General features: G+C 50.5%; 11 protein-coding genes across 11 annotated transcripts; 7 read left to right on the forward strand and 4 right to left on the reverse strand.

The window, feature by feature from the left end:
• Positions 1–897: 897 nt before the first annotated feature.
• AFUA_6G10280 (DUF3431 domain-containing protein) lies at positions 898–2,228 on the forward strand (the record flags this gene model as incomplete). Its single annotated transcript, XM_745823.2, has 3 exons — positions 898–1,296; positions 1,344–1,485; positions 1,550–2,228. Exons 1-3 carry the CDS (start codon positions 1,134–1,136, stop codon positions 2,226–2,228), a joined length of 984 nt encoding a protein of 327 aa, XP_750916.2. The 5' UTR covers positions 898–1,133.
• Positions 2,229–2,437: 209 nt separating this feature from the next.
• On the reverse strand, positions 2,438–3,948 carry AFUA_6G10290 (uncharacterized protein; the record flags this gene model as incomplete). Its single annotated transcript, XM_077805058.1, has 3 exons — positions 3,669–3,948; positions 3,250–3,622; positions 2,438–3,197 (listed from the first exon to the last, which is right to left on the reverse strand). Exons 1-3 carry the CDS (start codon positions 3,751–3,753, stop codon positions 2,438–2,440), a joined length of 1,218 nt encoding a protein of 405 aa, XP_077661190.1. The 5' UTR covers positions 3,754–3,948.
• Positions 3,949–3,994: 46 nt separating this feature from the next.
• On the forward strand, positions 3,995–5,783 carry aspf28 (thioredoxin family protein). Its single transcript, XM_745825.2, has 3 exons — positions 3,995–4,902; positions 4,955–5,033; positions 5,086–5,783. The coding sequence occupies exons 1-3, from the start codon at positions 4,761–4,763 to the stop codon at positions 5,378–5,380; spliced, it is 516 nt and encodes a 171-aa protein (XP_750918.2). The 5' UTR covers positions 3,995–4,760; the 3' UTR covers positions 5,381–5,783.
• Positions 5,784–5,959: 176 nt separating this feature from the next.
• Positions 5,960–7,751, reverse strand: AFUA_6G10310 (Zn(II)2Cys6 transcription factor; the record flags this gene model as incomplete). Its single annotated transcript, XM_745826.2, has 4 exons — positions 7,356–7,751; positions 6,876–7,303; positions 6,130–6,820; positions 5,960–6,084 (listed from the first exon to the last, which is right to left on the reverse strand). The coding sequence occupies exons 1-4, from the start codon at positions 7,585–7,587 to the stop codon at positions 5,960–5,962; spliced, it is 1,476 nt and encodes a 491-aa protein (XP_750919.2). The 5' UTR covers positions 7,588–7,751.
• Positions 7,752–8,123: 372 nt separating this feature from the next.
• On the reverse strand, positions 8,124–10,474 carry AFUA_6G10320 (ribosome biosynthesis protein RRB1). Its single transcript, XM_745827.2, has 3 exons — positions 9,762–10,474; positions 8,435–9,701; positions 8,124–8,371 (listed from the first exon to the last, which is right to left on the reverse strand). Exons 1-3 carry the CDS (start codon positions 9,958–9,960, stop codon positions 8,347–8,349), a joined length of 1,491 nt encoding a protein of 496 aa, XP_750920.1. The 5' UTR covers positions 9,961–10,474; the 3' UTR covers positions 8,124–8,346.
• A 168-nt stretch (positions 10,475–10,642) lies between these two features.
• On the forward strand, positions 10,643–12,377 carry AFUA_6G10330 (Spg1/Tem1 GTP-binding protein; the record flags this gene model as incomplete). Its single annotated transcript, XM_745828.1, is given in 6 exon segments — positions 10,643–11,135; positions 11,187–11,479; positions 11,499–11,606; positions 11,654–11,746; positions 11,773–11,785; positions 12,208–12,377. The coding sequence occupies 6 exon segments, from the start codon at positions 10,643–10,645 to the stop codon at positions 12,375–12,377; spliced, it is 1,170 nt and encodes a 389-aa protein (XP_750921.1).
• A 330-nt stretch (positions 12,378–12,707) lies between these two features.
• On the forward strand, positions 12,708–14,732 carry AFUA_6G10340 (uncharacterized protein; the record flags this gene model as incomplete). Its single annotated transcript, XM_745829.1, has 1 exon — positions 12,708–14,732. One exon carries the CDS (start codon positions 12,708–12,710, stop codon positions 14,730–14,732), a length of 2,025 nt encoding a protein of 674 aa, XP_750922.1.
• A 249-nt stretch (positions 14,733–14,981) lies between these two features.
• Positions 14,982–15,918, forward strand: AFUA_6G10350 (uncharacterized protein). The gene has a single exon (XM_077805059.1). The coding sequence runs from the start codon at positions 15,562–15,564 to the stop codon at positions 15,739–15,741; it is 180 nt and encodes a 59-aa protein (XP_077659904.1). The 5' UTR covers positions 14,982–15,561; the 3' UTR covers positions 15,742–15,918.
• A 560-nt stretch (positions 15,919–16,478) lies between these two features.
• On the forward strand, positions 16,479–19,929 carry AFUA_6G10360 (RTP1/Tango6 family protein; the record flags this gene model as incomplete). The annotated part of the gene is made up of 2 exons (XM_745831.2): positions 16,479–17,095; positions 17,142–19,929. Exons 1-2 carry the CDS (start codon positions 16,899–16,901, stop codon positions 19,927–19,929), a joined length of 2,985 nt encoding a protein of 994 aa, XP_750924.1. The 5' UTR covers positions 16,479–16,898.
• A 73-nt stretch (positions 19,930–20,002) lies between these two features.
• Positions 20,003–22,854, reverse strand: AFUA_6G10370 (RNA lariat debranching enzyme; the record flags this gene model as incomplete). Its single annotated transcript, XM_745832.2, has 3 exons — positions 20,003–22,583; positions 22,638–22,739; positions 22,801–22,854. The coding sequence occupies 3 exons, from the start codon at positions 22,852–22,854 to the stop codon at positions 20,382–20,384; spliced, it is 2,358 nt and encodes a 785-aa protein (XP_750925.1). The 3' UTR covers positions 20,003–20,381.
• Positions 22,855–23,278: 424 nt separating this feature from the next.
• On the forward strand, positions 23,279–27,652 carry canA (putative cullin binding protein CanA; the record flags this gene model as incomplete). Its single annotated transcript, XM_745833.2, has 4 exons — positions 23,279–23,874; positions 24,116–26,486; positions 26,543–26,881; positions 26,940–27,652. 4 exons carry the CDS (start codon positions 23,279–23,281, stop codon positions 27,354–27,356), a joined length of 3,723 nt encoding a protein of 1,240 aa, XP_750926.1. The 3' UTR covers positions 27,357–27,652.
• Positions 27,653–27,727: the final 75 nt, after the last annotated feature.

Here is a 27,727-nt window from a genome sequence, read left to right on the forward strand (position 1 = left end):
GTCGCTCCATCCTCCAGAATTATTTAGATTTTCAGTAGCCAGGCAAACGATGTAACGCTGTGGCATAGGGGCTAGTCACTAGTGTCATCACGGACTTTAACCTGGTTGGTAGCTGTGTCCTCGCTGAGCGAAAGCTATTCTTGATAATGTACACATGCATCGACTAAGGCAGAAGCAAATTAGAGCCTCTGAGGCTATTCACAGGACATAGGGGAAGTGTTCAGGGAAGAGTGTCGGAGGAAGCTTAAAGCTTAGAGGCTCCCTATTCATCTCGATATTGAGATTTTGAGACCATAACAGAGCGCCGAGGTTCGAGACTCATCACATTCTAGTCCGAAAATGGAATAAGTGTCCACCTCAATCATGCCGCCTAATACGCCGCTAAGAAACAAGTAACATGATTATTGAGGCCCAGTGGATCAGATTTCATTTGGGCATAGAGGGATTGCATATATTCTGTTCAAGATCTGCAACTCTGTAGAGAATTCGTTTCTCATCAATCGATTATTCGCCGCATTCTTGTAAATCTAAGATCAGCAAGATCTAAGGTGCACTGAGGCGCAAAGGCCATGACGTGATTGGGTGAGACTATACGGAATATGACACAAAAGAACCCGTCAGATCCGGCTGATACAGGAACATGTGGGTACCTAGCTTGAACGTGGGGCAGCTATGAACATTAAATCTAGCCAATAAAACTAGCGATGTGGGTTAGCTTACAATTGAGCCAGTAAAATTGCATATAACAGACCCATCGAATCTATAACTGGCCAGAAATTTAGGTCCCGGCGTTTCATCACGCCAATCGATTGACACCCAGCTGTGGGGCACCACTTAGCGGGTGAGGCGCATGCTTTTCCAAAGTATTTTATTCCCTGGTGCAGCGCAGCTACAAATATTACACAGTAGACTACCTAGCCTCAGGCAAGGCAAAGGCGGTAGCCTAACCAGTCTCAACGAGGACGAAAATGCTGGCTCGTGTTTGTTCCTGCGAGGCAAGGATGACTATGGCGATGATACCTCGCATAAGCGCTAGTTGACCAGCCTTTCTCAATTTGAATTTTAAAGATTTCAGTGGACCCGTGGACGTCTCCTGTCCGCAGCATTGTCTTCTTACTTGATCGTCGTGGATTATGAAGCAGACATCTGTGCAGCAGACAGATTCAATGTCAAGAATACGGCTGTCTAGATGGCCGGCCCGCCGGACAACAGTCACAACTTGCACAGCGGTTATCTGTCTCTGGCTCTTCACCTTGATGTTGTATCGACGGGGAGATCTCGCGCTGGAGCCTGGTGGTGAGTTTGCACCCGTTTCCAATTAGGCAGACACACTGACTGGCTAGAACTCGAGCAAAACCACTGTTCCATCACGCAGCAACTCGCCGACATCACTAAAACATACTCATCCAACAGCACTATCGCCCTGGTGCTAGCCGCGACAGAATCGGAAGATCTGACCTGGCTGCGGGATTACTGCCGTGACCAGTACGTCATATTCGTCCCTCCAGTTTCTTCAAACCAAGACATATGCTGATATTGGGCAAAACAGCGACGTCATCCCCTTCATCTACACCACCGACCGCAAACCCGTTCCGCACCTCCTCGTCCCCCACACCACCCGCGGCCGCGAAGCAGCCGCCTACCTCTCCTACGTCGTCGACTTCTACGACCAACTTCCCCCTTACACCATCTTCATCCACTCCAATCAAGACCAATGGCACAACGACCTCTTTGGCCCCAAAACCAACGTCGCGCTGCGCAATCTCCGCTTTGAGGCCATCGCTGCACAGGGCTACGTCAACCTCCGCTGCGAACACGAACCAGGCTGCCCAACAAATGTGCACCCCTGGTCCCCAACGCAGATTGATATCGATAAGAAGGATATCCGCGCGTACTTTCCCCAGGTGTACCAGACGCTGTTTGGGGTTGGCAAGGAGCGTGTCCCCGAGCATATTGGGAATATCTGTTGCGCGCAGTTTGCCGTCAGCAGGGAACGGATCCTGCAGCGCCCGAAGCGGGACTATGAACGGATGCTGGCATGGGCGGCGGAGACGGACCTGACGGATAGCTTTGGGGTCGGGTGGGTGTTTGAGAAAGTCTGGCATGTGGTGTTTGGCATGGAGGATATCTATTGTCCGCGCTTTGAGCAGTGTCGGTGTGATGTGTATGGATGGTGTGGGCCGTTGGCCAATGGGGAGACACTGCAGGCAGTGAGGGTGAAGTCCTAGGGTAAGTTGGGTTTTATGAATATTGCTGGATATGACTTTATAGGCAATTTGGATAATTCACGTACTCCAGTATATAGCGTTCGTCATGTTAACGTGAATGCTAGGAGAAATGGCTGGCATCAACTTCATTAAAGGATTGCACCCGGCAATACAATCCGTATATCTATTGTCTACTTGGCATACAACTATGGGCATGCCATAATCAATCATTATTCGCGGTGGATGGGCTGCTGATGATTGCTCATCCCACCTCCATCCAGCTCATAGATAGGTGTTTGGGGCCTTGTTCGATCGTTGCCCACCTCATACACATTCCCGCTGTCCAGCATCGGAACATCAATCTCCGACGGTGGAGGCTGTGGCGCTGAAGGTGCGATATGATGTAAAAATAGCGAGGGGTCGGACGTGACTCTTCGGTGGGACGCAGAAGCCGAAGACACTGATGGATTGGACCCAGGAAGTAATGATACAGGAACAGACAACCTCCCCGATCCCGGGAGCAAGGATGCTGGAACAGAGGACCTCCTGTCTGCCGCTGGTGGGGGGGACACTGGCTTTCGGGGGATACCCCTCTCGACGTCCTCTTGGGGCGGCGTGAGCGTTGAAGTCAGCTTTTCTGTGTTGGATTCGTGGCCCGTGGGAGCTGGTGTTTGAGATGCGATAGCGTCCGTCACTGTCTTTTCTGTCCGTCGATTCTGTTGGCGCTTTCGTCGGCGGATGAGCAGCCAAAGGAAGAAGAGAATCAGCAGAACGACGATCACCACTGCCACGGCGATTCCGGCTTTCGCACCCGTGCTGAGGCCATCGCTGCCGGATGACTTGTTGCTTTTGCCGGTCGTGCATGAGTACGAGCTCTGGAAAACTCTGTCCTCTCCAGACAGTTTACTATCCAAACTTGAGCAGTTGAAGGTACCTGAGCTATGGATTACAGTCGGTCCCCAGACTGTATCGAGATTCGAGAGGGAGATTCTACGCCTCGTCAGGTCTGTGCGAAATACAAGAAGAATATACCAAAACGAACCGATTTAATTCACCAGAGACGGTCACCCCCCCTCTGATCTCGTCCAGATCACTCAACGACAAATCTTTTAGATTTCGATTGTTCTCCACTTTGAAGTCTCCTCCAACGGTCTGTAGGTTGGACATTGAGATTTGATTGAGCGCATCATTGTTCGCCACGGTCAATGTTCCAGTAATGGTCTTCAGGTCCGACGCTATCAAGGCACTGAGGTCCGAGGCTCCGCGAGCTGTGAGAGGGCCCTGGATTGTCTCGACTCCGTGGAGGTTGACTGCTCCGCTCACAGAGCTCGCCATGGTCACACTACCACGGACGGTGTGACATGAGGCGATGGAGTCTGCATCTGCTTGCGATGCAATGTTTACATCGGTGTTGCCTGGTTGTTTAGCAGTGATCAAGTATGGACACACATTTCACCTTACATCTCGGGTTGGAATCGGATTCTTCGCCATCGTCGGCTGCGACGAGCCGCAGCGCTAAGAGCAGACAGAAGAAAAGCGGCCTCATCTGGTATATCTCAGAGACGGGATATTAAATCTCGACAATTTCAAAAGCATCACGAATAAAAAAAAAATCATTTATCATTTAACGGGAAGGCTCGCATAGATAACCGTCCTGAGGAACAACAAACCAATGCAGGCCCTGGCACCGGGTGTGGCTGAGCCCATGCTTTGAGGATTGGCACTACGGATATCCTGACTTCTTTGGAGAGATCTCATAGGCCTGCGGACCGATGGAATCCAGTCTGATGCGAGTCAGGTGTAGATCAGCGGTTGTTAATTAAAGACAAGTTACGGAGTAGACAACACTAGCTCCTTTCAGGGTCCGCTCGTCCCGATTCCAACTTTCCACCGTTCATTTTGCTGAACAGTATGCTGATGCCTGATCCTTGAGTACTACACTAGTTGCATTGCTATTGAACATATGGATGAAGACACAATCTGCAATGCTGTTGTGTTTCTCTTGCCAGGTACTCGTGCGACTCCACAACAAATGAATTTCTCAGACTCTCACAGCCTATCAGAGTATCTCGTGAAGACACTGCCCCGGTCATTTCGGTGCCGAGTCGGGCCTCTGTAATTCCATCAAGAACGCATGGGTAGGAGACACATAGACACTAGGTATAGTGCCCAAGAGGCGTTCAAATTATCCAATTAATGAGCTAGTCAACAGAAGGCACTTATGAGGACTTCTCCTTGCAAGTTGAGTCGTCTTCGCAGGCAGTGACTAGATCAGTCTGGCGTTATTAATAGTAGGAGATTGGAGAAACAGCTGTGCCGAGAATGTATGCAGACGGCTCAGACTAACAGGCCAACAGGCAACAGGCAACAGGATTGTGAACCCCTCCATTAGTTGGCCCGTAACAAATTTGAGTGCTGTTGCTCATATCCTGTGTGGATTAACATCAGTAGATCCAACGTGTCACAATGATGACATCTCTTCTCATAGTCCGGAGTATAGAAGTAATCAGATTACTTTTTGGGAAATAGTTGTTGTGGGCAGTCCACTATTTTATGCTGAATTGCACTGCTTACTCATCAACACATCACATCGGCGTCTTTCCCTCTAATTCACGGACCCATCTTTTGCTTCACCACTCCTCTGTCAGCATCATGGATTACACCCGCATTATCCTCGCTCTCGCTGTCTACATCGGTAAACACTCCCGCCCCTCCTTCCCTCGCAACCCTTCTCATTAATCCGGTAGCAATCCGCCTCATCTACAACCGTTTCTTCTCCAGCCCCGCCGCAACCATGTCCCATGGCAAAGTTATAGCTGTCGATAAGTAATAGTCTCCTTAACCCCAATTCAGAAACAGAATGACTAACATTATTCAGTCCCGTCATCTACAAAGCGCTTACCTCGTCCGGCCCTGTCGTCGTCGATTTCTTCGCCACGTGGTGCGGTCCTTGCCGGGCGGTAGCGCCTAAGGTGGGAGAGCTTAGCGAGAAGTACTCCAATGTGCGATTTATCCAGGTCGATGTCGATAAGGTGCGCTCTGTGGCGCAGGAGATGAATATCCGGGCGATGCCGACGTTTGTGCTGTATAAGGATGGTCAGCCTCTGGAGAAGAGGGTTGTTGGTGGGAATGTGAGGGAGTTGGAGGAGATGATTAAGAGTATTTCTGCTTAACGGCGTGCTCTTGCCCACACCATCATAAATGGATGCATCATGCTTCAATTGAGCGATATCGACGACGCAATGCAGGCGGAACTGTTCTCTAGGACTGAAATCACGTATTCCAATACGGCCGACAGAGACGGTGCCTATATATCCATTCAGTCTGCTCTAATGAGGTAATTTCAAATAATACATAGCATAGAAAGATGACCAATCCTCCAAATTTCAGACAACGTAGTCTCGGTAACTCATCAACTGGTCGACTCTCCCCACGTGTCCAGTCCCCGCAGCTCACTCCATTGTTTCTCCAGCTCGCTTATCATCCATCGCGTCCGCCAACCCACTGTCTTTTCCACATGCGCCAAGAAGCGCAGTGACCCGCGTTGTTCAAGAGGATGTCGCAGGCAGTACCCATCTATCATGGTCAGGATGATCGAGAAAGCTCAGACAAGAAAACTTACAGCGGTGTAATAAATGGCATGCCATGAAGTATGCGTTCTCGACGGTTTCATTTGACATGGACAAACCGATGACCATGTTTAGATGTGATGCAATTGTGTTCTAGCCCGTTAGAAGCGGTCTTTCCCCATATCAGAACAATCTTACCTCTACTACACGCTGCAAACGGGCCAGCTCATAGTCACTAGCGGCTTGCCAGTGTCGATTTGACAGAGTGAGAAAGATACACGAGGTGTGATAGTACTGCATTCCGACCACTGCGAGTGTCAGTGCAGTGCGGCCCATTGGCTCCGATTACATACCTGCTGGCGGAGACATCATCCAGATCTCAGGAAATGGTCGATTCTCCGCAATGTTCGCCGGCTTGTACTTCAACGGTTGCCAACTGACTGGCTTTTCTCGATGCCATTGCTCAACGCTATCGGAGAGTTGACGCCATGTCTCCTCGTCCATGCCACGGGTGTACGCTCCTCCGCCCTGAAGAATCCGAGCACAGAGGTAGATGATGACATTGGCATACGCAGCATCGTCTCGCCGGTGAAAGACAGCCGAGCGCTCATAGTTCTCCAGGTCCAATTGCATGGGTTGATACTGGACGACAGATGCATATATCGCCTGCCGCAGGAACTGCCAGCTCACGGCTTCGGCTAGGCCCCCGGATGACGCCGATCTGGACATGGTGTTGAGGAGACGGTTTGAGCCGAACAAATGGTACTTTTCGTCGTTGCTGCTTTCCAGTTCCTCGTAGATGCGTAGAATCACAACTGTGATAAGGAGGTTGTCATCGTAGGTATCCTCCGGCTGCGCCAGTGCAGCGATCAAGAGTTCCAAGCATTGGCCGTGATATTCGGCCGCTTCCCAGTCGCTAGCGCCTGATAGGATGGCGTCGAGTCTGGCTGCGAGAGCTAGAATTGCCTTGAGGACCATAGGCACTTCTAGTGCCCGGCGAGGTACCTCGGTCGAAAAATGAGAACGTGAGTCGCAGATGTCAGTCTATTGATGTCAGAACGTACTACCACTATACCATCTATGAGGGGAGCCTTTATACCCAAGGAGCTATCTTGGAGATGAATGAACGTAACAAGTATGCTTCGCGAGAGGACAGCTTTGGCGAATTGATTGCCCGGGGGCTTATCGGACTCCAGGAGGATGTCTGCTCTGTCCAGACTGTTGACGCCAAAGGAGATACTATGCTATTTAGTGCCGTTGGCGAGATGGCAGTAGATGAGGGAAGTATCAGTTGGGTCTCGTCAGGTATTGATGGGGTCGGTGCTGGGAGGTCCAGCGGGTGATTTTCAGTTACTGAATCGTAAGGCTTTGTTGATCCTGGTATGATTAGAGACGATATGTCCGGCAATACAGCTTTAGGTGTTTCTGGAATCGGTTCTGAAGGCGGCGCTTCATCGTGAGAGTCTTGCGGCACATCTGTCTCTTCCCATTCTGCAGAATCATCTGCCGATTCAAGTACAAACGTCACTGACATCGTTAGCAACGTTGAGGCATAGATGAGGAAGGAGAAGAGAAATACATGACGTCGGAGTCTTCACCCAAGTCTGATGCGGATCCCACACGAGATCGAATTTCGACGCGGTCCCATGGCTTTTTTGATAGACGTGATGAACAGTTCGAAACCGAAATGGTGGATCGAGCCGACACATCCGTCCCAAGCGGGAGCAGGGATTACAGGACGATGCTCCTTTCCGTATGGTGCACCGAATATGACGATGGCGACAGCGCTCGCAGCCCCTTCCGATCCTCATGGCCGATTACGGGGTAAATGACGTTGAGCGCTGAGCTCTGCGGGCGATAGGCAAAGGGTGAACAGCAACATGGACAAGACTTGGTTGTCAGTCTGTAGGTAAATAGAAAGAATTGCTGTCTGATAACGCTTTCGACGGCATCAGCGAAAAGCTTAATACCAACCAGCTGCTGGAATCACGGGGCACGTTTTGGGGACGCAGCCTTCCCCGCATCTGGAGTAGAATACCCTGCCAATGATTGGTTCGCCCGCATTTCCCCAGAAACCCACCCCCAAAAGTTGTTTCGACTGTGGATAGTCGCATCAACGAATTGAACGCACCCTGCTATGGGATTATCATAAGATAGAAATGGTAAGCAATATAGATTGGGGAGTTGTCAAGCGTGGTTATAATCTTATAATTCCTTGGCTCATGAAGAGTCATGTAGCCCATCCATACAAATATATATATTACTACGACATCAAATGTTCAGAATCATTCATTCCACTACAGATTTACAATTACTCAAACAGAGAGCATTGAGCAGATGTAGCCGTAAATGGCTGAGATACGTTCCCGACTTTCCTCCTTTGAGTACCATAGCTAAGATAGAGTAGTTAATCCACGGATGAAATTCGTTGCAGTTCATGATCATTCATTCAATCCCGACCTGTACTACCCTATATAAGATTCTATAATATGTTCATCAAATGACAGTGTAGAAAACTGTTGGTATCGTCGTTTCAAGAAGGTCGGGTGCCGCATGCGCATGCCAATTATTTACACACTGATAGTCTTGAAGACACTATTGCAGAGAGTCAGTACTGCTTCGTAGAACATAGAACAATTTCCAAAAAAAAAGACTTACCCGAATCCGGAGCTGCCTGTTGCCATGATGGTACCAGGCATCTGGGCCTGCCAATGAATCTCCTTCACAGACTCCATGTAATGAACGAACAACAGCTGGGGAGGCACTTCGGCCAGGCCAGCTTCGCGATTCTCTTCTTCATCAAGCTCCACAGCCAGATCCCAGAGAGTGACGGTATTATCGGCAGAACCGACAGCAACAACACTGTCGTCTGTGGGGTGCCATTCGATACTGGTGACGGGCTCACGATGGAAGTCGAAAGCCGCGACTGGGGATGCTTTGATCTGAGATGAGGGAGCGGACGCATTCGGCTTCCAGTGTCTCAAATCCCAGACAGCCCATTGTCCATCATCAGCACCTGTGGCAAGAAGATGGAACGTCTGCTTCGACCAGCTCATGACATTGACGTCTGTGTTGGAGACCTTGACGTCGACGGCGGGCTTGCGTGACTTCGACCGGACGTCCCAGACTTTCACGCTTCCGTCGCTGCTGGCGGAAGCGAACACATTTCGCTCATTTGGTGACCATTGTAGTTCTTCGACGGAGGATGTGTGGCCGGTGAATGGCCGGGTGTCTGTAACCCAGCCTCCTCCTTCTGTGCGGGTGGTAACGTAGATTAATCCGTCATTGTCACCGGTCAACAGCTTTCCAAGCGGCTGGAGTGGGGACCAGTCCAGAGCGTAACCCTCGGATTTGTGCATGCGCAGGGTTGAAAGCGGCTTGGAGGCCGACGGCGACAATACTGTGCCAGGGACGTCGAAGCTGGTCAGATGAGGAGTCACATCGTGGATGACGACCTGGGAGTTTTCGAGCATGGTCGCTGTAATGGTCTGTGGCGGCCTGGAGTAGTCGGCGGACTGGGAAGGGGTCTGGTGTGCGCGGATTCTGTTCGTTGTTGAACCGAGAGGAATACTCTTCGACTCGAGAATCGGCTCATCAGAATCATCGTCTGAATCCGAATCACTCTCCGAGTCTGTCTCGTTCTCTTTCTCCATCTTGCTCAGACCGCTCATCTTGATCACCAGCAGTTCGTTCTCCTTTGCTCGTCCTCCCGCCGCTTGTGTACCAGAAACAGCGTAGACCGTGGCGGGGTATGTCTTTCGGTTGTCGCCAAGGGAATCGCGCACAATGTCAAATGAGAGACAAGGCCATGGTGTGCTGAGCGTGTGTAACATGTCGTAAGTAGACGGATCCGGAGACAATACCTCTCCAGGAGCCAGTTTTGTTCTTCCAGGGATGAATGTCTGTTTGTCAACCTCCATAGCGTCTGTTGTCATCGCATTCCTGTCAGTAACAATTCAAGCAACAGATAAATTGGCAAGCAAACCTTTCTCCTCTTCTTCGCGCTCTGCGTCAGGTCTTCCATCGACACCTGCTTCCAAAATCTCGTCCTCACTCTCGAATTCGTCCTCAAACTCATCTTCGAACTCCCCCACCTCGTCCGGAATGTCATCGGCCACCGGCCGCTCTCCGGCCTTGAGAGCGGCCGAGTGCTCCTCGGACGCGTCGGCAGCTCTTTTGGACATTGTGTCGTACTTATGATGTGAATGTCCCTATAGAAGTGTCCACGAGCCAGTCGTGCGACAGGATGGGAAAAAAGGCTGTTGCTTGATGGGAAATCAGTGGTTATGGTTCAGGAACTTTTTTTTTCTCATCCAGAGATTGAGGTGGGATGTGCGCTAAGCCTATCGCGGATTAGCGTAGATCGGGCCGCTTCGTCTGGATGCGGCTGTGTTGACTTGCTTGACTTGAGATGTTGATGCCCATAAGGGTCTCGCATAACCTTGTGCGTCTCGATCAAATCCTGCTATTCTTGTCGCCTGCTAATTTGGGGTCCGAGTGCTGCTCATAATTTCTCGGTCGTCTATTCCCTTGCTTACTCATCTGCTGGTTCAGCTACCGCCCACGTCATTTGTTCCAGCAAAGGCATAACAAAAACAAGCGGAAGCTCCAGCGAGTGATCTTTCTGCTTCGTTGAAGTCATTCTTATCGAACCTCGAATTCAGATCGCCAAAGTATTATCATTCTCTAATTGCCGAACCGCATCTCATGCGGCCTTGAGAAAGCCTGCCCGCTACCGGCATTTCTGCAACTAGGTCAGTTTCAGCTTCCCTCGTGCTCCCCGCTCGGTCATGCGATCGGAGAATTAACGGCAGATGTATCATTTCAGGTCGTGGAGTCATTCGTAACAAGCTTATAATTTGCGACATGGATGTACCGCAGCCTGTGCCTGGTGTCCCGGATGTCGCAGAAACCGGTCGCCAACAGAATCTTGAGATCTCTGGTCCCGAACTGGCGGCTACGGGGGAGTCAATGGGACCTCCGGAGTTTCACAATGGATACAGCAGCGACTCTCGCGCTCACTACACCTCACATAATGGCGGTTTCGATTCCCCATCCACACATGTATCTCGGAACCAGGAGAATGATCAGTCTCGAGTTACTGAATCTCCAACATTAACCCAACAACCACGCCCGCCGTCATCATCGAGGCCGGGTTCCGGATTGTCTAGCGGCCCTGAACAGCGACAAGGAATATCTCAAACATCTCAAGATGTCAGTCAGAGACCACCATCTCAACCGACGAAAAATAGTGTGGTGATCAAGGTTGGAATGGTTGGGGATGCTCAAATTGGCAAGACAAGTTTGATGGTCAAGTATGTGGAGGGCAGCTGGGACGAAGACTATATCCAGACTTTGGGTATGTTGTTCTTTTGGACTTGTGCCTTACTTATTCTGACGTTATCAACAGGGGTGAATTTCATGGAAAAAACAATCTCCATCAGGAACACGGAGATCACTTTCTCGATCTGGGATCTGGGCGGTCAACGCGAATTCGTCAATATGCTTCCGCTTGTGTGCAATGACGCCGTTGCGATTCTGTTTATGTTTGACCTCACCCGCAAGAGCACATTGAATTCCATCAAGGAATGGTACCGGCAGGGCCGTGGATTCAACAAGACAGCTATTCCTTTCCTGGTCGGCACCAAGTATGACCATTTCGTCAATTTTCCTCGAGAAGACCAAGAAGAGATTTCCATTCAGGTAGGCAAGCTGACCCGAGAAGATGACCAGGCATGTGCTGATGATTTCTCAGGCTAAGAGATTCGCCAAAGCGATGAAGGCGAGTTTGATCTTCAGCAGTACCAGTCACAGCATCAACGTGCAAAAGGTATGTTCGCGTGGACATGAACTCCAACTGCGCTAACAGAGAGTTAGATCTTTAAGATTGTCCTTGCCAAAGCCTTTGATCTGAAATGCACCATTCCCGAGATCGAAAACATTGGCGAGCCTCTCTTACTCTATAAGAATGTTTGAGCATAACAACGGCAACACAGAAGTGGTACGATTGTCATGTATGTTGGGATGAAGTGATGTTGACGATGACCTGAAACACCTTTGCTCGTCATTCTTGTGAGCCAGAGGAATCCCCTAAGTCTGGAAGGGTCAGACCGAATCTGCCGGTCGAGTAATCCTACTTTCTCTGCATATCCTGCCTATTTCTTTTGTTCTTTCTTATTTTCTCTCTTTTGTCCACAGCATTGGGTTGCGTATTGTGCTCATGGTCTTTTAATCCGTGCCTTCAGTTGTTTGTACATTTCTTTTCTCTTCTTGTGCTCGAATCTGGCGCTTGTGTCTTCCTTGACTGTTGCTGAAACGCAGGCCTGTTCTGGGTACAATCGTCTGAGCCGACTTTCTTTTTTCTTCTCGGTAATATTTCTAGTCGATGGCTCCTCTGTGTTTAAATAGTTTCATTACATGAATCCTGTCAGCCTTGGGTAGCATCAAACTCGCCCTTTTGTTGCTATGGACACCTCAGGCACCAGCTGCCAAAGCCTTGTGGGGTCAGGATCCTGAGGTGGGGGAAAACACATGTGATTCGCCCATGGGCGCCAGGAACCAGTTGCGTTGGTTCTTCGATCAGATGCAGTCAAAGGAATAACACCTGGTCGTGCTCGAGAGGAAACAACTGCCTGTCTGTACCTCAGGCTCTAGATAGTCAGCCTTGCGAGCCTTAGAAAACAGTCACAGGCTCGCAACCTTGTTTCAGAGCGCGGGGGCCACAATGGGCGGCCTATAAATTAGTGGCCTTACTTCCCATTCTTCAACATATTATTTATTCATTCTTTTTCTTCCCGTTCGCCTAGGGGGTTCTTCTTTTTTAAATGTCGTCGTTGCATGCGTTCTTGAGGGTGTGTTAGCTTACTATTATTTGTTGTCTTATTCTCTCTCTTTGGTATATGCATTAATTGCATCTTGTAAAACCGAGGACATGGCCGAAGAAACGCCAGTCCTGACGATTCAGGAGAGAATCAAAGCACTCAAACTCGCGGGATCACAGCCGACTCCGTTCTTACGAGCCCAAACAATTAACAACCCTCCCGCCAACGGTCACGGTTCTGTCCTTGAGCACTCGGTGATCGGCAATGAGCCAGGAGCACCCCCTACACAGGCCCCACGATCACCATCGACAGGGCCGTCGATCGCCTTGAAATCCAAGGTGCCGCCGCCGCTGCCAACACGGAAAGCTTCCAATCAGCAACTTGCGCCTTCGCTGCCACCTCGCAGGCCATCGGTGAATTCTATTGAATCAGCTGCATCTGATACGTCCCGGTCAACCGTATCGACAAGTGTGGGGAGACCTGTGCCAGGGCGATCATCTTCCTCAGGTGAATCTGGGAACATTCATACGGTGCGTGCACCTCGATATGATGAGGCAGAGTTGCCTGTCCTCCCTCCGAGAAGAGAGGAAGAGAAAAGTCCCAAGGCGCCTCCACGGCCGAAACCGACCATGCTAAAGAGCAGAGATGGTCTACCGCCTTCATTACCATCGATAAGAGAGCCGCCATCTCTTCCCTCTGCTCGACCTGTATTGCCCATTCGGCGAGCGTCAAGCAACGTCAATTTGAAAAATGGGGATGCAGCCCCTCTGCCGCCCCCACGGATCCCGTCGCGAGACAGTCAGGGCCAGTCGCCAAGTGCAGAAGGCGAAAGCAAGCCGGCGAGAAAGCTGCCCCCTCCTCCCCCTTCGGGGTCTGCTCTGGGCAAATTGCATCAGTCAGGTTTTGGAGGATTGAACAAAACTGCGCACTCCACGCTCAATGGTGCACCGCCTCCGATCCCTATCGCGTCAAAGCCAGAGAAACCGGACCTTTCCAAATTACTAGCAACCAAACCGCGTGTCGAGCGAAATACTACAAATACAGAGCCGACAGCGATGTGCTTGAAATGCCGAGACTTCTCCGGCCCCGACTCGCACGCCGCCAGGTTTCCGCGGGAGAGTCTCCCAACACATGATCTTGCCTGGCTGGCTCGCGAGCTTACAGCACCATTCCCTTCACCGACAGACAAGGCGAGAGCCTTGTTCACCTGGTGCCATCATAATATATGCTATGATGCCGATGCTTTTTTCAACAATTGCGTGAAGCCATCAACACCGGCCAGTACTCTTGCTTCCGGTGTCGCCGTTTGTGAGGGCTACGCCGGGCTCTTTGCCGCCCTTGCAACCCATGCTGGATTGGAGGCGATTGTAATTGGCGGTCACGGCAAGGGCTATGGGTATCGCGCTCTGGGACCCGGGCAGAGTATTCCTCCTTACAGCGCTGGCCATGCATGGAATGCAGTCCGGATCGACAATGGGCAATGGAAGTTGATCGATGTGTGCTGGGGAGCGGGAGTAGTTCAAGGACCAGGACAACCATATAAAAAGCTCTTCAACCCGACCATGTTCACCATGACGAATGAAGAGTTCAGCGTAAAGCACTATCCTGAGGCAAATGAACACCACTTTCGAAATGACGGTCGCCCAGGGATGAGCTGGGAGCAGTATATAACGATGGACCCGGAGGTCCCGTTTGGCATTGAGCAGCCGAGGACCTTCGATGTACAAAGCCATTTCATTAACGAACGAAGCTTCTTACCGGCTGCCAAGCAGATCGCGGTTTGCCAGCCGGGACCGCTTCGCTTTCAATTCGGTCTCATTTGTGAGCATTTCACGCTGGAGCGCCACGGGAAGGTCAAGCCTAGCCTGTTTCTGCTGTGGACGCATGGTCTTGATGGGCGGAAAGACGAACTTATTCCTTTTACCTATGTTCGGGGCAGTGGGCCTGAGTTCTGGTACATTGATCTCGAGGATCCCAGGACACTGGGTGCTCCTGGTCAGAAGCTCCAAGTGGCGGCGCTTACTGAGTTTGGAGATCGGAAAGACTGCAGGGGGATCTCTGTGGATGAATACAAGGCTAATGTTGGACGGGTTCGTATGGCGTTTTCATTTGTTGCCGAATGGGCCCTTGTTTGATCAGGACGGGAATAAACGGCTCGTTGTTATTCTACTTAATATCCGGACTGCTCGATATGACCTTTCTTTCTTTATCCTCCGCGAAGGATAGTAGATAGTCGATCATGATAATCAGATGAAGGCATACCATTGCAGGCGAATCCAAGTAGAGGACTCGTCTCTGCTTCTGTAAGCTGACTCCGATCTGACTGAAGGAGTTTCCTCTCCTCCATCTTTGAGCCACTACTTCTACAATAAACAACGTAGTATGTCGATAGGTTGCATTTTCCCATATCACATACTCTGATGAAGTCTATCTGTAGTTCTGTATCGCCCCACTTTTCCTGCTTCCCCAGACTGGAACTATAAGATCATGACCTCCAGCTGCTACAGACCACCTATAATGTGGCACCCGCGCGGCGAACTGGCAAAGAACGCGCGCTTGTCAAATAAATCCGACGCAAGGACAACGCAGGAGTCACCCAGCTTTTGGATGACAGAAGTATGGGCCAAGCTTAGACCGCCCTCACTATAGTACGCAGTGCAGGCCGATAATTTCCCTGCCGTCAGGGCGCTTCATGCTGCGTCGGCAGATATCCAACTCCGCTCTCTCGACGGGAAAACTGTGCCGTATGAAGTAGCGTACCATAGTTCTCTGCTTGTGGTGCAGTGGTACAAGCCGGTGCGGATCTCCATGCCCGCAGCAGGGACGGGACGCGTTATCCACCGCGCAACAGAGGCTGGCCGCATAGATACTCTGTAGTGAATTCTCCCGATCACTACTTTACTATCAATATTCTGGGGTGCCTGGACGCCATTGCACTACGCTGCGCTGGCTGGTCAAAGGGGCATGGCCCGCTGCCTGCTTGAGAACGGGGCGGAATCCACGATCAGATCAAAGCCTTGCGGTCACACGGCGTTACATTACGCTATGCGTTCGGGGCGGAATGAAACTGGAAAATCGAGAGATGATGGTACTCTCGTTCACGACCTGATGGAGTATGGTGCGGATGTCAACTTTGCGTGCTGATGCGCGGTGGGCGTCATAGTGGGGAGAAAAGGGAGGGGGGTTGTGGGATGAATGGTTCTTTGACGAGCAGTATTCCTCTCGACCTGGCTGCATAGAGAGGCTGGCCAGAGATGGTTCTCTTTCTCCTTCACAATGGTGCTACAGACACTGCTGGTTGCAGGATGGCGCAACAGAACTAGTGGCCTGATCGGAAGGGATTCAGATTGTTTTTTCGTTTAGCTTCATCGGACTAGTTGGCATTGCATTTCAATTGTTGATATCTTCGTTTATGATGCTCATTAATGGGTTGTATCAATCGATCGAACTGTACTAATTCATCCAGAGTGCTGGAGACATGATTCCGTATCATGGGTTGATTAATTTACAGAGTACAAAGAGGTAGCTGTCTGCTGCGATTGGAAACATTTCCCCTCTCGCCTTCTGGACCTGCCCATTGCCTCATTAGCGGCACTCAAACTCTCTGACGGCAGCCACCATGATGCGCTAAACTATATTAGATTAGCGTACAAACTAAGTCACGTGGACTCAGATTAGTAACGGCCTCAATTCCTTAATTCCATGTCGTTATCAACAGCGGCATGATCTCATGACAGACGCTAGCCAAACAGTTAATCACCAAGCAGGATGACAACATAATGGGAGATGTAATGAGTATCAAAGAAGCTTTCGATGCTGCTTACGAATTCTTGAATCCAGTCCTTCAGCGAGGCACGCAAACCACTCAGCAAGTTCAGGCGATTTTGGAATATCAATGCTGACTAACGAAAGAGGAAATTCAGAAATATCGCGGGAAATCCCTCCCGGAAATTTTGAGCCAGCATGTACCTGCTGAGACTGGAGATGATGGCTCTAAAAGGGCAGTCGTTGTTGAAAGAGCGTTGGGCATACTCTTTCGCATTCATGTGGCCTTCGTAACGCCAGTAGATCAAGCCCACAGTTCACCTCAACCCGATCATGTAGCGGAAGACGCTGCTCTCGAGGATGCAAAGAGGAGAAGAGTGCTGCATGCGATACTTGACTTGATATCTCTTGAGGGTGTCTACCCGTCGCTCTCTCCAGGAGTAGGAATACCCCTCCAGCAAAGAGTCATTTCAGTGTTGCCTGCTGGTGTGATTGCTCAGCAACAGGACAAAACTGCGCATGACAAGCCTCGGCATATGCTGCTTCTTGAGCGTATCATGGATACCCTGTCGGATATTCTTTTCGATGGGAGACCTAGCATACAGCCAGTTATTCGCGGTCGTATTCTGAGCGATTTGATCAGTTCTGCGGCAGACCTGGCCTACAATCCGAGCATTCCACATCGTGAGACCAGAGGAAAATACGGCGAGATACTTTCTAGACTGATTGACGAGTATGTCTGACCCTTGATTCGTACTTCGCCGACTAACGAGAAACAGAACACCCAGCTCGGTTCTATTATCAACATTGTCAAGCTTTCTACAGTCAAATCCCGCTCCCTGGTTCAAAAGCCTAGTGTCTAGTCAACTTTCGCAGGTTCCTCTGCGTGACGACGGAGTGTTGCAGACGGTTGTATTTTTGGCCTCCCAGTTTGCACCTTCCTTAGGACAAGAGTCTCAGGCCCAGCTGTCAAATGGTCCCCATTTCACTGTCCAAGGAATTATGCAGACATCGCGGTTGCTTTCTTCAGTACCGGAAGGGATGGACCCGAACTTCTACTTTACAAGGATTGCTCCGCAGCTTTTAGCATTGCTGGACGGCGAAGTTCCTGACTTCAAGAAGACCGCGGCATATGTTATTGGCAACGGCATACTAGGTAAGCGAGCTTATGGGGCCCCCGGAACAATAGGTCACTCAATCTTTGTGGAACCAATCTATAAGATACTTGCGGGGGAGCATGATGCTTCGACTCAACAATGGATGAATGTGTCTGGCAAGGACATACAGAGCTCGACAGTCATATGCGAACCACCCTTGCTGTTGGCAGTTGAAAGACTGAGTAGCTTGACACTTCAACATCCGAATCCTGGGCTTGTCAAGAGACTTGTGTATCCCATTCTTCTACCACTCTGGGGGTTGGCTTGTTCTTCCCTGGAGCAACAAAGACCCAAGCTCCATGAGAAAGTCATGGCAATCTTACAGACATATTTTGGCATATCGGTCGGTATCCAACCTTTGAAGAAGCTGGTCGATAATCTGCTCTGGGATGGTGGTGCGACGTGGACTTATGGCCTGGATTCCAACAACCTCTTGGTGTTAGAAAAGCGTAAAAGCACGGGATCGGAAAGATCGAATATTGTACGACTGGTTGATACCCTACAATCCCGGGCCAAGCTCTTTGTTACTTTACTGGGAGCTGACCCGAGTAGCGAAGAACGGACTGGCGATATCTTTCTATATGTGAGCCAGAGTTGGCTCGTCCAACCAGCACAAGAGCGCTCCTTGGGCCGACTGCAGTTGCCTTTGGATAATGATGATTCAACCAATATTATTCAAAAATTAGTAAGCGCGAAGCTGGCAGAAGTGCTCCTGGAAAACTTCAAGGATACCCTTTCACGGCGGCCACTTCGAGTGCTTGAGCTCATAAAGCAAGTTATCGAAGGCGAATTGAACAGGGTCAGGGTATCTCAGAAGATCAAACCTCAAGACTCCAAAGGGGTGTCACTTTCGCTCCTAGCAAACATCGTTGCGAATGAAAATCACGGGCAGGAGGAAGCGGTGACCGAAACTGACGCAGCAGAGTCACTGCCGGCTGTGTTCAGTTTACTTTCCACCGTGCTGGCGTCCCCCGATTTTTCTGTGACACAGGAGACGTTGCCCGTCCTTCAAGAGCTGAAACTAGTGCTCGATGATCTGATACCGCATCTACCATCATCTCTTGCCAAGCCAGGCACAACCTCGTCGATGCTGTTGGAGATCCATATCACCTCACCCGACGAAGGTGGCCAGGCAAAATCGCCTGTTCAGATCTCGGACTTTGAAACACATCGCCGAGCATTGACCAATCTCAATTCTGATCTTCCACCCGTACAAGCTGAAGGGTTCTCGCTCCTATCTGATCTTATCAAAAGATCCTCACCAGTTCTGGACATACCTTCCACATTAACCCTGCTTTTGTCGGTTATTACCGATCAATCCGGATCGGCCGCCGACGACGAATTCATATATCTAAACGCAATCAAATTGATAGGCACGCTAGCATCGAGGCACCCACGCACAGTCGTGAAAACACTGGTAGACCGCTACATCGACAGAGCCGAAACTGTTGGTCTCGACCAGAGACTCAGAATCGGAGAGTCCTTATTGCGAACAGTTCAGGATCTTGGAGAGGCCTTGACAGGTGAAACAGCAAAGATTCTCAGTGAGGGTATGATTACTGTTGCTGGACGGCGAGCACGCAAAGCGAAAACGCACAAGCGTCGGAAGGAAGAGCTCGAGAAGGAGAAACGAGCAAGAGAGCGCGAAGAGCGCCGAAATAAGGAGCCTGCTATGCCTCCAGGATGGACCATCACCACAACGCCAACCAACTCAAGAGTCGAAACAGTCGAAGAGGACGATTCCGATGTTGAGTCTCCAGAGCAAGCTGCCCATCTCTCAAACATCCTGTCCGCCTGGGCCGCAGGCACTCACCCGGATGAAGAGCCAGATGACCTCCGAGTCCGGGCGTCTGCGCTCTCTGTCTTGGCTTCCGCGGTCCAAACTAATATCATAGGTCTCGGCCCGTCGGTCGCCTCATCGGCAGTGAATCTAGCGCTCGACACCCTCACCCTCGAGCCTGGCCCTGAGTCAGCAATTCTCCGCCGCGCAAGCGTCGTTCTTCTCCTCGATATCCTCAAAGCAATTGATGCCGCGAGGGAATCACGAGGAAGAGACGGGCTGGGGTTCGGCTTCTCCCTCTCCGACGAAAGCACCCGAAGCCGCTGGGAGGATCAGAATGACGAAACCCGTGGTCCCACAACTATAGGCAATATCCCTCATATGCTTCGCGTTTTGGCCTTCGTGGAAAGCAAAGAAACAGATACCATTGTTCGTGGTCACATCCGCGTGCTGATTGAGAACTTGGAAGCTTGGTTGGAGAAGTCGTTACTATGGGGGATTGGCATGCAGGGCGGAGATGCAGCTGAGATCCAACCGAGATTGGAGTTGGGCGATAGGATAGCAGGCCTAAGCATCGATCCGATGGCTGGTAGACAAGGTGCAAGACCGCGGATTGAAGAAATAGAGTGATTTCGCTGTCCTGTAACTAGGTAAGAGTATTTCAGAATCACTTTTGTGTACAACGCGATAGAGAATGACCTACCTATAGTGTGCCTAAAATCATCCATGGATTACTGCCGCGTGATTACTCTCTCTCTGATTTCGAAACCACATGGCCATTTGGAGCATTAAGTGCATTTAGACTCATCAATTCAGTTACCATTAAGCTAGGAGCCGCTTTACACACCACTCTCATAAAATCATTTCGATATGAACAGGAAAGCCAGTAAATCCCACCGATAGCCGCGCCATCCCATTGAAACACCTACGCCATCGATCAGATACCCAGTGAACGTTCCAGGCTATTACAGCCATCCCATGCCAGTCCTCATACATGACAGGAAAGCCCTTGATCAAAGCAAATTTGGCCGTGAGATTGAGAAAAGAAAGCATGTTTACTGCGAAATCCTCAGATGTCAATTTTACCAGCGCTGATTACCACCACTTCGTCCCCGATCGCGCCCTGCTCCTCTTCCCCACCACTGACTACCGCCGCCGCGGTTGTTATTGTTATAGTTACGACGGCGGCCACGGTTCCAGCCACCTTCGGGCTTGGGCTTGTTGGGGCGAGGGCCAGCCTCAACCCTTGCTTGGCGTTCCTCGTCCGACAGGTGGAACTTGTTTTCGATTCCGATGAGTTCGCAGAACTGAGCAGTCTGGGGGTTGGTGAATTCAGGGGGCAACTCGTCGGTCGTGATAGGGACGGCGGGATCGAAGAAAGGTGCAGTGGGGGTGAAGTTCTCTGGAACCATCATCTTGCCAGCCTTGACGACATTTTCTTCAACCCACTGCTCCGCCTCTTCGATAAGGGGTTTGTAGAATGCCTGGCCACGGTCCGGCTGCATTTGCACGGCGAGATCGCCCAGCTGCAGCTCGTCGGCAAAGACACGAGTGATAGCTAGCCACTCTTTGTCATATTCAAGACGGAAAGGACGGGTGCGCTGGCTACCATTCTGCTCGGAAACAATCGGAATCTCGAGCAATTCGAGGAAATGGCGCTTTGGTTCACACTTGTCCAATGCGAGGAACCGTGTGGTCTTATTGGTGATTGTTTCTGGAACAGGTTCACTGACGGACGGATCGAGTTTTGGTGTGGCTTGAGGACGTGAGAAGCTTGAAGGGAGCTGGTTACGAACATCTTGGGAGACTGGACAGTCTACCCGAGAAAAGCTAGCGGGAAGTTGGTTGCGAACGTCCTGAGACACAAAACTTTCGGGTTGAGAGAAGCTGGTGGGAAGGAGATTACGAACGTCTTGAGAGTCTAGACTTCTAACCTGAGGCTTGTCCTGTTGGGTGGTGCCTGAAAGCTTTGATTCACCAGTAACATCTGGGGCGGCAGGTTGGGTAACAACTGCGTTCTGCTTCTGAGTTGCTCCCTGGGTCTCAGCCGTCGTAGATATTCCCTGATCGGAATCACTATCGAGGTCGAGCGGGATCTCGTCGGAATTCTTTGTAGCGCTCACGGCATGGCCTGTCTTCTGCTTCTTGGTTTCCGATTCGTTCTCGTCAGCAGGTTTCTCAACTGTCGTGACCTTTCGCACCGGATCATCCTCGTCGACGCTTATCTTGCGCCAGGTAAGACTATGGGGCAGTTGTGAGGCTGAGTTATCTTGTGATTCTTCCAAGCGAGGAGCATTTTCCGCTGCTTCGTCTCTTGCAGCCACTGCATGAAAGTTATTCCACGCCGAAATTCGGCTTTGGTTATCGTCGTGAACGCGTTTAAGCGGTGAACTGGTACGGGCCAAGCCAACGAGGTTGCTCTGTTGGGTGGCTTGAGCGGTAGGTAGTTCCCTTGGAGGCTCTTCAAGGCGCTCGTCTTCTCCAAGGGTGTTGGCGGCATGCCCCTTGTTCTCAGAAAAATTATGTGGGACCTGGGCCTGCTCGGTCGGCATGTCTTCATCACCGAGTACGAGCGAGGTGACAGCGGCACCGTCCATCCCAAAAGAGGTTGTGAGAGTAGATGCGTTGGAAGAGGTTCTCTGAGAAGACGCAATATGTCTTGTTGGACCGAGAGAGTCTGGCTGTAAGTTGTCCCCATGTTGAACCACCGCATTAAATTTCACATGCAAGTGGGCTGAGAACCAGAAGGCAGGGCGCAGACGGTCAAGAACAAATCTGGCGGCAATGCTTCCAAGTCGGCCGTTGTTAGAATCTTCTCGGAAGCCGTGCTTCTTTGCGAAAAGCGTCTCGTGGTCACCGCAAAGCTCAACTCGGTTGGGCCAGTCATGAGACAGGCCGAGGTCGACCTGAGTACGAATCTGCAGAAGCTTGCGTACATCTAACTCTCTCACATGATAAATGCTCTGCACGTCATCATTGTTGTAGGGAAGGCGCTCAAAATGTGGCTTTCGGTAGTCGTAACCTTTCCAGATGCCCGACAAGCCTGCAATGCGAAGAGGGCCACAACGGATGACATTTGCTGCCCCCAAGTAATAGATATTGGGTGCCACCCAACCACCGTAGTAAAGCTCGAACAGATAGTTGCTTGCTTCATGGTTACCTCCAATGAAGATGGTCAAGTAAGGGGCGGTCTTCTTTCCGCTGTAGTATTCATGGAAGTCGCCAATCGCCTTGTATTTCTGAGGCACTGACATACAAGCGAGATCATTTGAGTTGCGGACGGCCTGGGTTGGAAAGTTAGAGGCAAAAAGGACACTCGAATTAGGAATCAGTCTTACTTGAAAGTCACCTCCGATCACCACCAGATCGACGCCATCCCAGCCCCTTCGAGTAGCTGACCTTGTGACAGAGTCGTAGATGTCATCAAGTCGACCGTGTCCCTAACATTGTTTTGGCATGAGTAGGTAGGCTTCAGATATGGAGAACAGGCGCGAAACTTACGCAACCCTCAAAAGCGACCCTGAGCGAGGCTGGGTTCGCTGCAGACACTTCCATTATTTTGGAAAGCGTCAGAAGAGACAGAATCTGAGATTAAAAAACGCTGTATGCTATGATTCAAACACGTGCAAAGATGGATGTGAATGGGGAAAGAAAAAGGAGCTGGAGACAGAGGAAGATGGAAGAAAGAAATAAAGCAGAATTAAGTGGGGAGATGAAGGAGAGATGAAGAAAAAAGAGAGGAAATTGAGTGATTCAGGGAGGCGAGTAGAAGGAGGTTGGCACCTTGATCATCTCAAAAGTGAATGAATGTTTAACGGATGAAGATTTAGTTGGGGTTGTGAGAATCCCGTTCTCCGTCACAGTTTCCTGAGGCACTACAGAACAGACAACCAACTATTCCTTCCTTCCTCCGCTGTGAGCTGATATTCACAAAAGCCTCTTTTCGCATATCTCGAGCAGCCCTTTTACTTTTGACGATATGCCTATCAGTGATCATACTCCTCGCTTGAATTTTCTCAAGGACTCTGCCAGCGTGCTGGACTCGCTCAGCCCTTCGACAGCATCTCATTTGTTAATGGTCCATAATCGAGTTCTTCATGATGAGTTCAAACCTCTGACTCAACGGCAACTCGACTTCGCATGTGGTGCATGTGGTAGTATCAGAAAACCTGAGAGGACCAAAACTATTGAAATTAGAAAGAAAAAAGCAAAATCATCTAGTTCTTTTGCTCCCAAGAAATCTTCCGCTCTAGGAGCTACAATCTACAAATGCCTTCGTTGCCATCGAAGAACAGTTAAACCAGCAGCACGCCCCAATATAAAATCTAAGCCCGACACAACAGCAGCTCCTGTTCCTACTACTCAGTCCACGACATCTACCACCACTGCAAAATACGTTTCTCCAACCGCACAATCTGGTGAGGCGGACCGAAGCAGTAAAACAGCCGACAACGCCAGTAGCAAGAAACGTGCGAAAGCGAGAAAGCAAGGAGGACTACAAGCTCTTCTGGCATCAAAGCAACAATCTCAATCAAAATCATCTGCGTCTCTTGATTTATTCGATTTTCTACAGCAGTGAGCTACCTCGGGGGCGTTACTTCTGTAGCATTTTGATGCCAAGCTCGGGCATTCGGCTCTACTCCGCCTCCGGCGTGTTTTGGGACTAGCGCGGGGCTGCTACTAACATCATTGGGGAAGCTTCTCCAGCTCCAGTTGTCTCGCCGTAGATCGCAGCAACGATCTCGCTCTCGTTCTCCTCGTTGATTTGGCTCCGACACATCATACCGTTCTAGAGTGTCTAAACACAATCAGCTAGGCAGATGTCCTCCGACTCGATGTCCGACTATTCCCACGATGAGGAGCACGACCCCCAGGCGGATGAGCTCCGCGAGACAGCTCTAGTGACGCTGGAAACGCTTATAAGCTCCTGCAGTCAGCAAATGCAACCTTACCTGGCCAACGCCGTCAAATCATCCCTTCGCTTCCTCAAGTACGATCCTAATGTGGCCGATGTCGAAGACGATGAGGAAATGGGAGGCACTCAGGATGATGGCTCCGAGGATGACGCAACAGAGGAGCCCGACTTGGAAGACGACGAATTCGGTGACTTTGAAGATGAAGGAGGCTATAGTGATATTGATGATATGAGCTGGAAGGTTCGGCGCTGCGCAGCAAAGTTGCTTTACACTGTCATCTCAACTTATGGGCGTACTCGTGCTTTGGACGACACGTCTTTATATCAGCAAATTGCTCCCGCTCTCATTGCCCGGTTCAAGAAGGAGAGAGAAGAGAGCGTGAAGCTTGAGGTCGTCTCAACTATGACTGCTCTCGTCCGAAAGACCAGTGAAGGAGCTATGATTATAACCTCGAATGGGTTTCTTGAATCAGTGGGAGGATCGAAAAATTCGAGAAAGAGGAGACGCCAGGACAGTGATGCTAGTATGATTGATTTTGAGCCCAGCATCGGTACCTCTTCCGCAATCAGCACGCCAGTCATCGCTCCATCGTCGCCCACAACCGGTCCTCAGGCTGAGCTAAGCAGGTCGGTTCCGGTTATCGTCCAGAGTCTGGTGAAAATGTGGAAGTCGGCTTCGGTGCCTTTGAAACAAGCCATAATTGTCCTACTGAAGAGCTTGGCTCTCGTGCGCTATGGCGGTCTAGCAGATCATCTGCAACAGATCGAAGATCCCATTGCTGATGTCCTGAAGTCTTCATCCACAGGCAGTGTGACTTCAACCGTTGGCCCCGCTGTCAGTGCCGGAGCCCTCCAAACCGAAACACTGAGTCTCGTCGCTGCTATTGCCGAAACTCATACATCCGATGCACTTCTGCCCTTCCTGATTGCCTTAATTCCGGGAGTGATCGGTGCTGTCAACGACCGGAACTACAAGGTCAGCAGCGAAGCTCTTGGAGCTGTCGAGCAAATCATCAAAGCTCTGACCCCCCCTCGTGTCACTGCAAGTTCTCCTGATCTCGTCTCGCAGTTAGAAAAGCTGTACGATGAGATTCTCTCCCGTATTACAGACACGAGTGCCGACCTTGAAGTTCGGCAGCGAGCCATTCATGTCTTTGGTGTCCTCCTGGCACGTACGTCTGGGGAGAAGGGCGCTGATTTCCTATCACCAGATCGGCGGTTAAAGGGTCTTTCTGTCTTGGTCGATCGCTTGAGGAATGAAACTACACGTCTTGCATCTGTCCGTGCCGTGGATGACGTAGCCGTCCTCTGCACCAAGGAGACAGACGTTACCGCATCCTGGGTCAGCGAGGTGACTGTGGAACTTGGTGCCCAGCTACGCAAGTCGGACCGCGTTCTGCGTGGTGCGAGCCTAGAAACTTTGCGTAGCTTGGCCATGAACCCAAGTACACGGGCCCACTACGATGGAAAGACAATGAAAGAGCTGGAGGATTGCCTTCTACCTCTAATCAGCGCTGATGACTTTCATTTTCTTGCACCCTCCCTCATTATTTTGGCAAAACTCATACCCGGTAATGCCCAGCTTCTTGTCAATGAAGGCTTGGTCTCTGCTCTATGCTCTATTGTTCTCGCTCCACTCGTTGGCACGGTGCTCAAGGCATTACTTCTGCTGGTGAAGGTTATCGGAGAGGAAGGTGCTGGAGCTGAATTGATGCAGAAGCTCCTCCGGGACGTGGGCATCAACGGCGACCCCTCCGTGGTTGGAAGAGCGATTGGAACTCTGCTTGTCCATGGCGGTTCCAAATTAGGCGTTAAAATGGAGGACTTCTTGACTGAATTACAAACTGCGCAGGACGCTCAGCGGAAATGCCTCGCACTGGCCATCATTGGTGAGATCGGTCTTCGCATGGGCCCTGCGTGCTCCTTAACTCCAGATCTTTTTATCACCCATTTCGAATCGAAGTCTGATAAGGTCAGGCTCGCTGCTGCTACGGCTCTTGGAAATGCGGCGGCAGGTAACGTGAAGACTTACATGCCCATTATCTTGGATGGTTTTACGAAGTCAAACCCTCGAAGCTATCTGCTTCTGCACTCCGTTAAAGAATTACTTCAACATCCCGAGATTGTTCGCCCTGACGTCGCTCCTATTGCTGTCAAGTTATGGCAAGCTCTCCTTCTGGTGTCAGAAGAAGAGGACAACCGTGCTGTGGGAGCAGAATGCATTGGTCGTCTGGCATTAATTGATCCGGTGGCTTACATCCCCCATTTTCAGGTAAGCTTTACGTCCTTTCCCAAATCTCTTTCGCTTTTCTGACTTCATTTCTCTAGGATTACCTTTCCAGTTCAGATCCAAACATTCGAGGTGTTGTCATATCTGCATTCCGGTATACTCTTACAGATTCGCGAGGCAGTTACAACGATGTGTTGAGACCTCTGATTGTCCCGCTTCTGGTCAACATGCTCAGTGACCGCGATCTTGGCAACCACCGCCTCGCTCTGACAACACTTAATTCCGCCATTCACAACAAGATGAATATCATCCTGCCTCACCTTAGCGAACTGCTCCCGGCGGTCTTTGGCGACACCCAGGTCAAACCTGAACTCATCCGCGAGGTGCAGATGGGTCCATTCAAGCACAAGGTTGATGATGGCCTAGAGCTGCGTAAGGTATGTTATCCTGCATATTGATGCATCATCTCAGTTTCACCGGACTAACATTCATCAGAGCGCCTACGAAACACTTTATGCCTCCTTGGACACCGCGTTCTCCGTCGCTCATGTTTCCGAGTTCTTTGACCGTATCCTAGCCGGACTCGAAGACGAGCAAGATATCCGCACCATATGCAATCTCATGACCTCGAAACTCATCCCAATCGCGCCAGAAGAAACTCAACGCTACCTCGACCAGCTTTCGGAACGTTACTCTGCCGTATTATCCTTTAAGCCCAAGGATAATGCAGTGAAGCAGGAGCTCGAGAAAGCACAGGAGGCCTCCATGGGTATCCTCAAGGTGACGCGAGAGCTAAGCAAGGCATTTCCAAATGCTGAGGTCTCCGGTGATCATCACAAGTGGAAAGCTTATATGGAATGGGTTCGAAAGACGTTTGCTACCCAGCTCAAGAGCCTCGAGACGGAATTCTAGGCGTGCCTTTTAGACGAAAGAACGATTCATGATGAGAGGGAAAGCTTGTACTGATCAAAGCGCGCTGTACTGCGCGTTTGTTTTTAGGAGCGTAGCAGATGTCCTTCGAGGAGTCGAGATGGATACTCGTTTGCCTCGACTGGTCTTTCTACTGGCTTGACAAATAGTAATGACTGGATGCCAACTGTAGCCTTTTGAATCTATCAGGACCAGTAACAAATGTCGATATTGTCTGTAGCACGAGCAGGATCCAATAGGCAATCTTGACAACATAATACGTATGCGAGCAGCTGAAGCCACAACGAGAACACGTAACATTGCAATGGACCACGTTTAGGATGGTCAAAAATTGACTGATAAATAAAGACCAT

Source organism: Aspergillus fumigatus, chromosome 6, assembly GCF_000002655.1.
Source record: "Aspergillus fumigatus Af293 chromosome 6, whole genome shotgun sequence".
Taxonomy (NCBI): Eukaryota; Fungi; Ascomycota; class Eurotiomycetes; order Eurotiales; family Aspergillaceae; genus Aspergillus; species Aspergillus fumigatus.

Excerpts from the sequence above, each read along its gene's own strand:
- aspf28 (XM_745825.2), top strand. The coding sequence starts at position 4,761 with ATGCTGAATTGCACTGCTTACTCATCAACACATCACATCGGCGTCTTT. Across the intron at positions 4,903-4,954 it reads CGCTCTCGCTGTCTACATCG|CAATCCGCCTCATCTACAAC; the intron begins GTAAACACTCCC and ends TTAATCCGGTAG. Across the intron at positions 5,034-5,085 it reads AAAGTTATAGCTGTCGATAA|TCCCGTCATCTACAAAGCGC; the intron begins GTAATAGTCTCC and ends AACATTATTCAG.
- AFUA_6G10320 (XM_745827.2), bottom strand. The coding sequence starts at position 9,960 with ATGTCCAAAAGAGCTGCCGACGCGTCCGAGGAGCACTCGGCCGCTCTC. Across the intron at positions 9,702-9,761 it reads GCGCGAAGAAGAGGAGAAAG|ACGCTATGGAGGTTGACAAA; the intron begins GTTTGCTTGCCA and ends CGATGACAACAG. Across the intron at positions 8,372-8,434 it reads ACAGGCAGCTCCGGATTCGG|TGTCTTCAAGACTATCAGTG; the intron begins GTAAGTCTTTTT and ends TCTCTGCAATAG.
- AFUA_6G10350 (XM_077805059.1), top strand. The coding sequence starts at position 15,562 with ATGGCCCGCTGCCTGCTTGAGAACGGGGCGGAATCCACGATCAGATCA.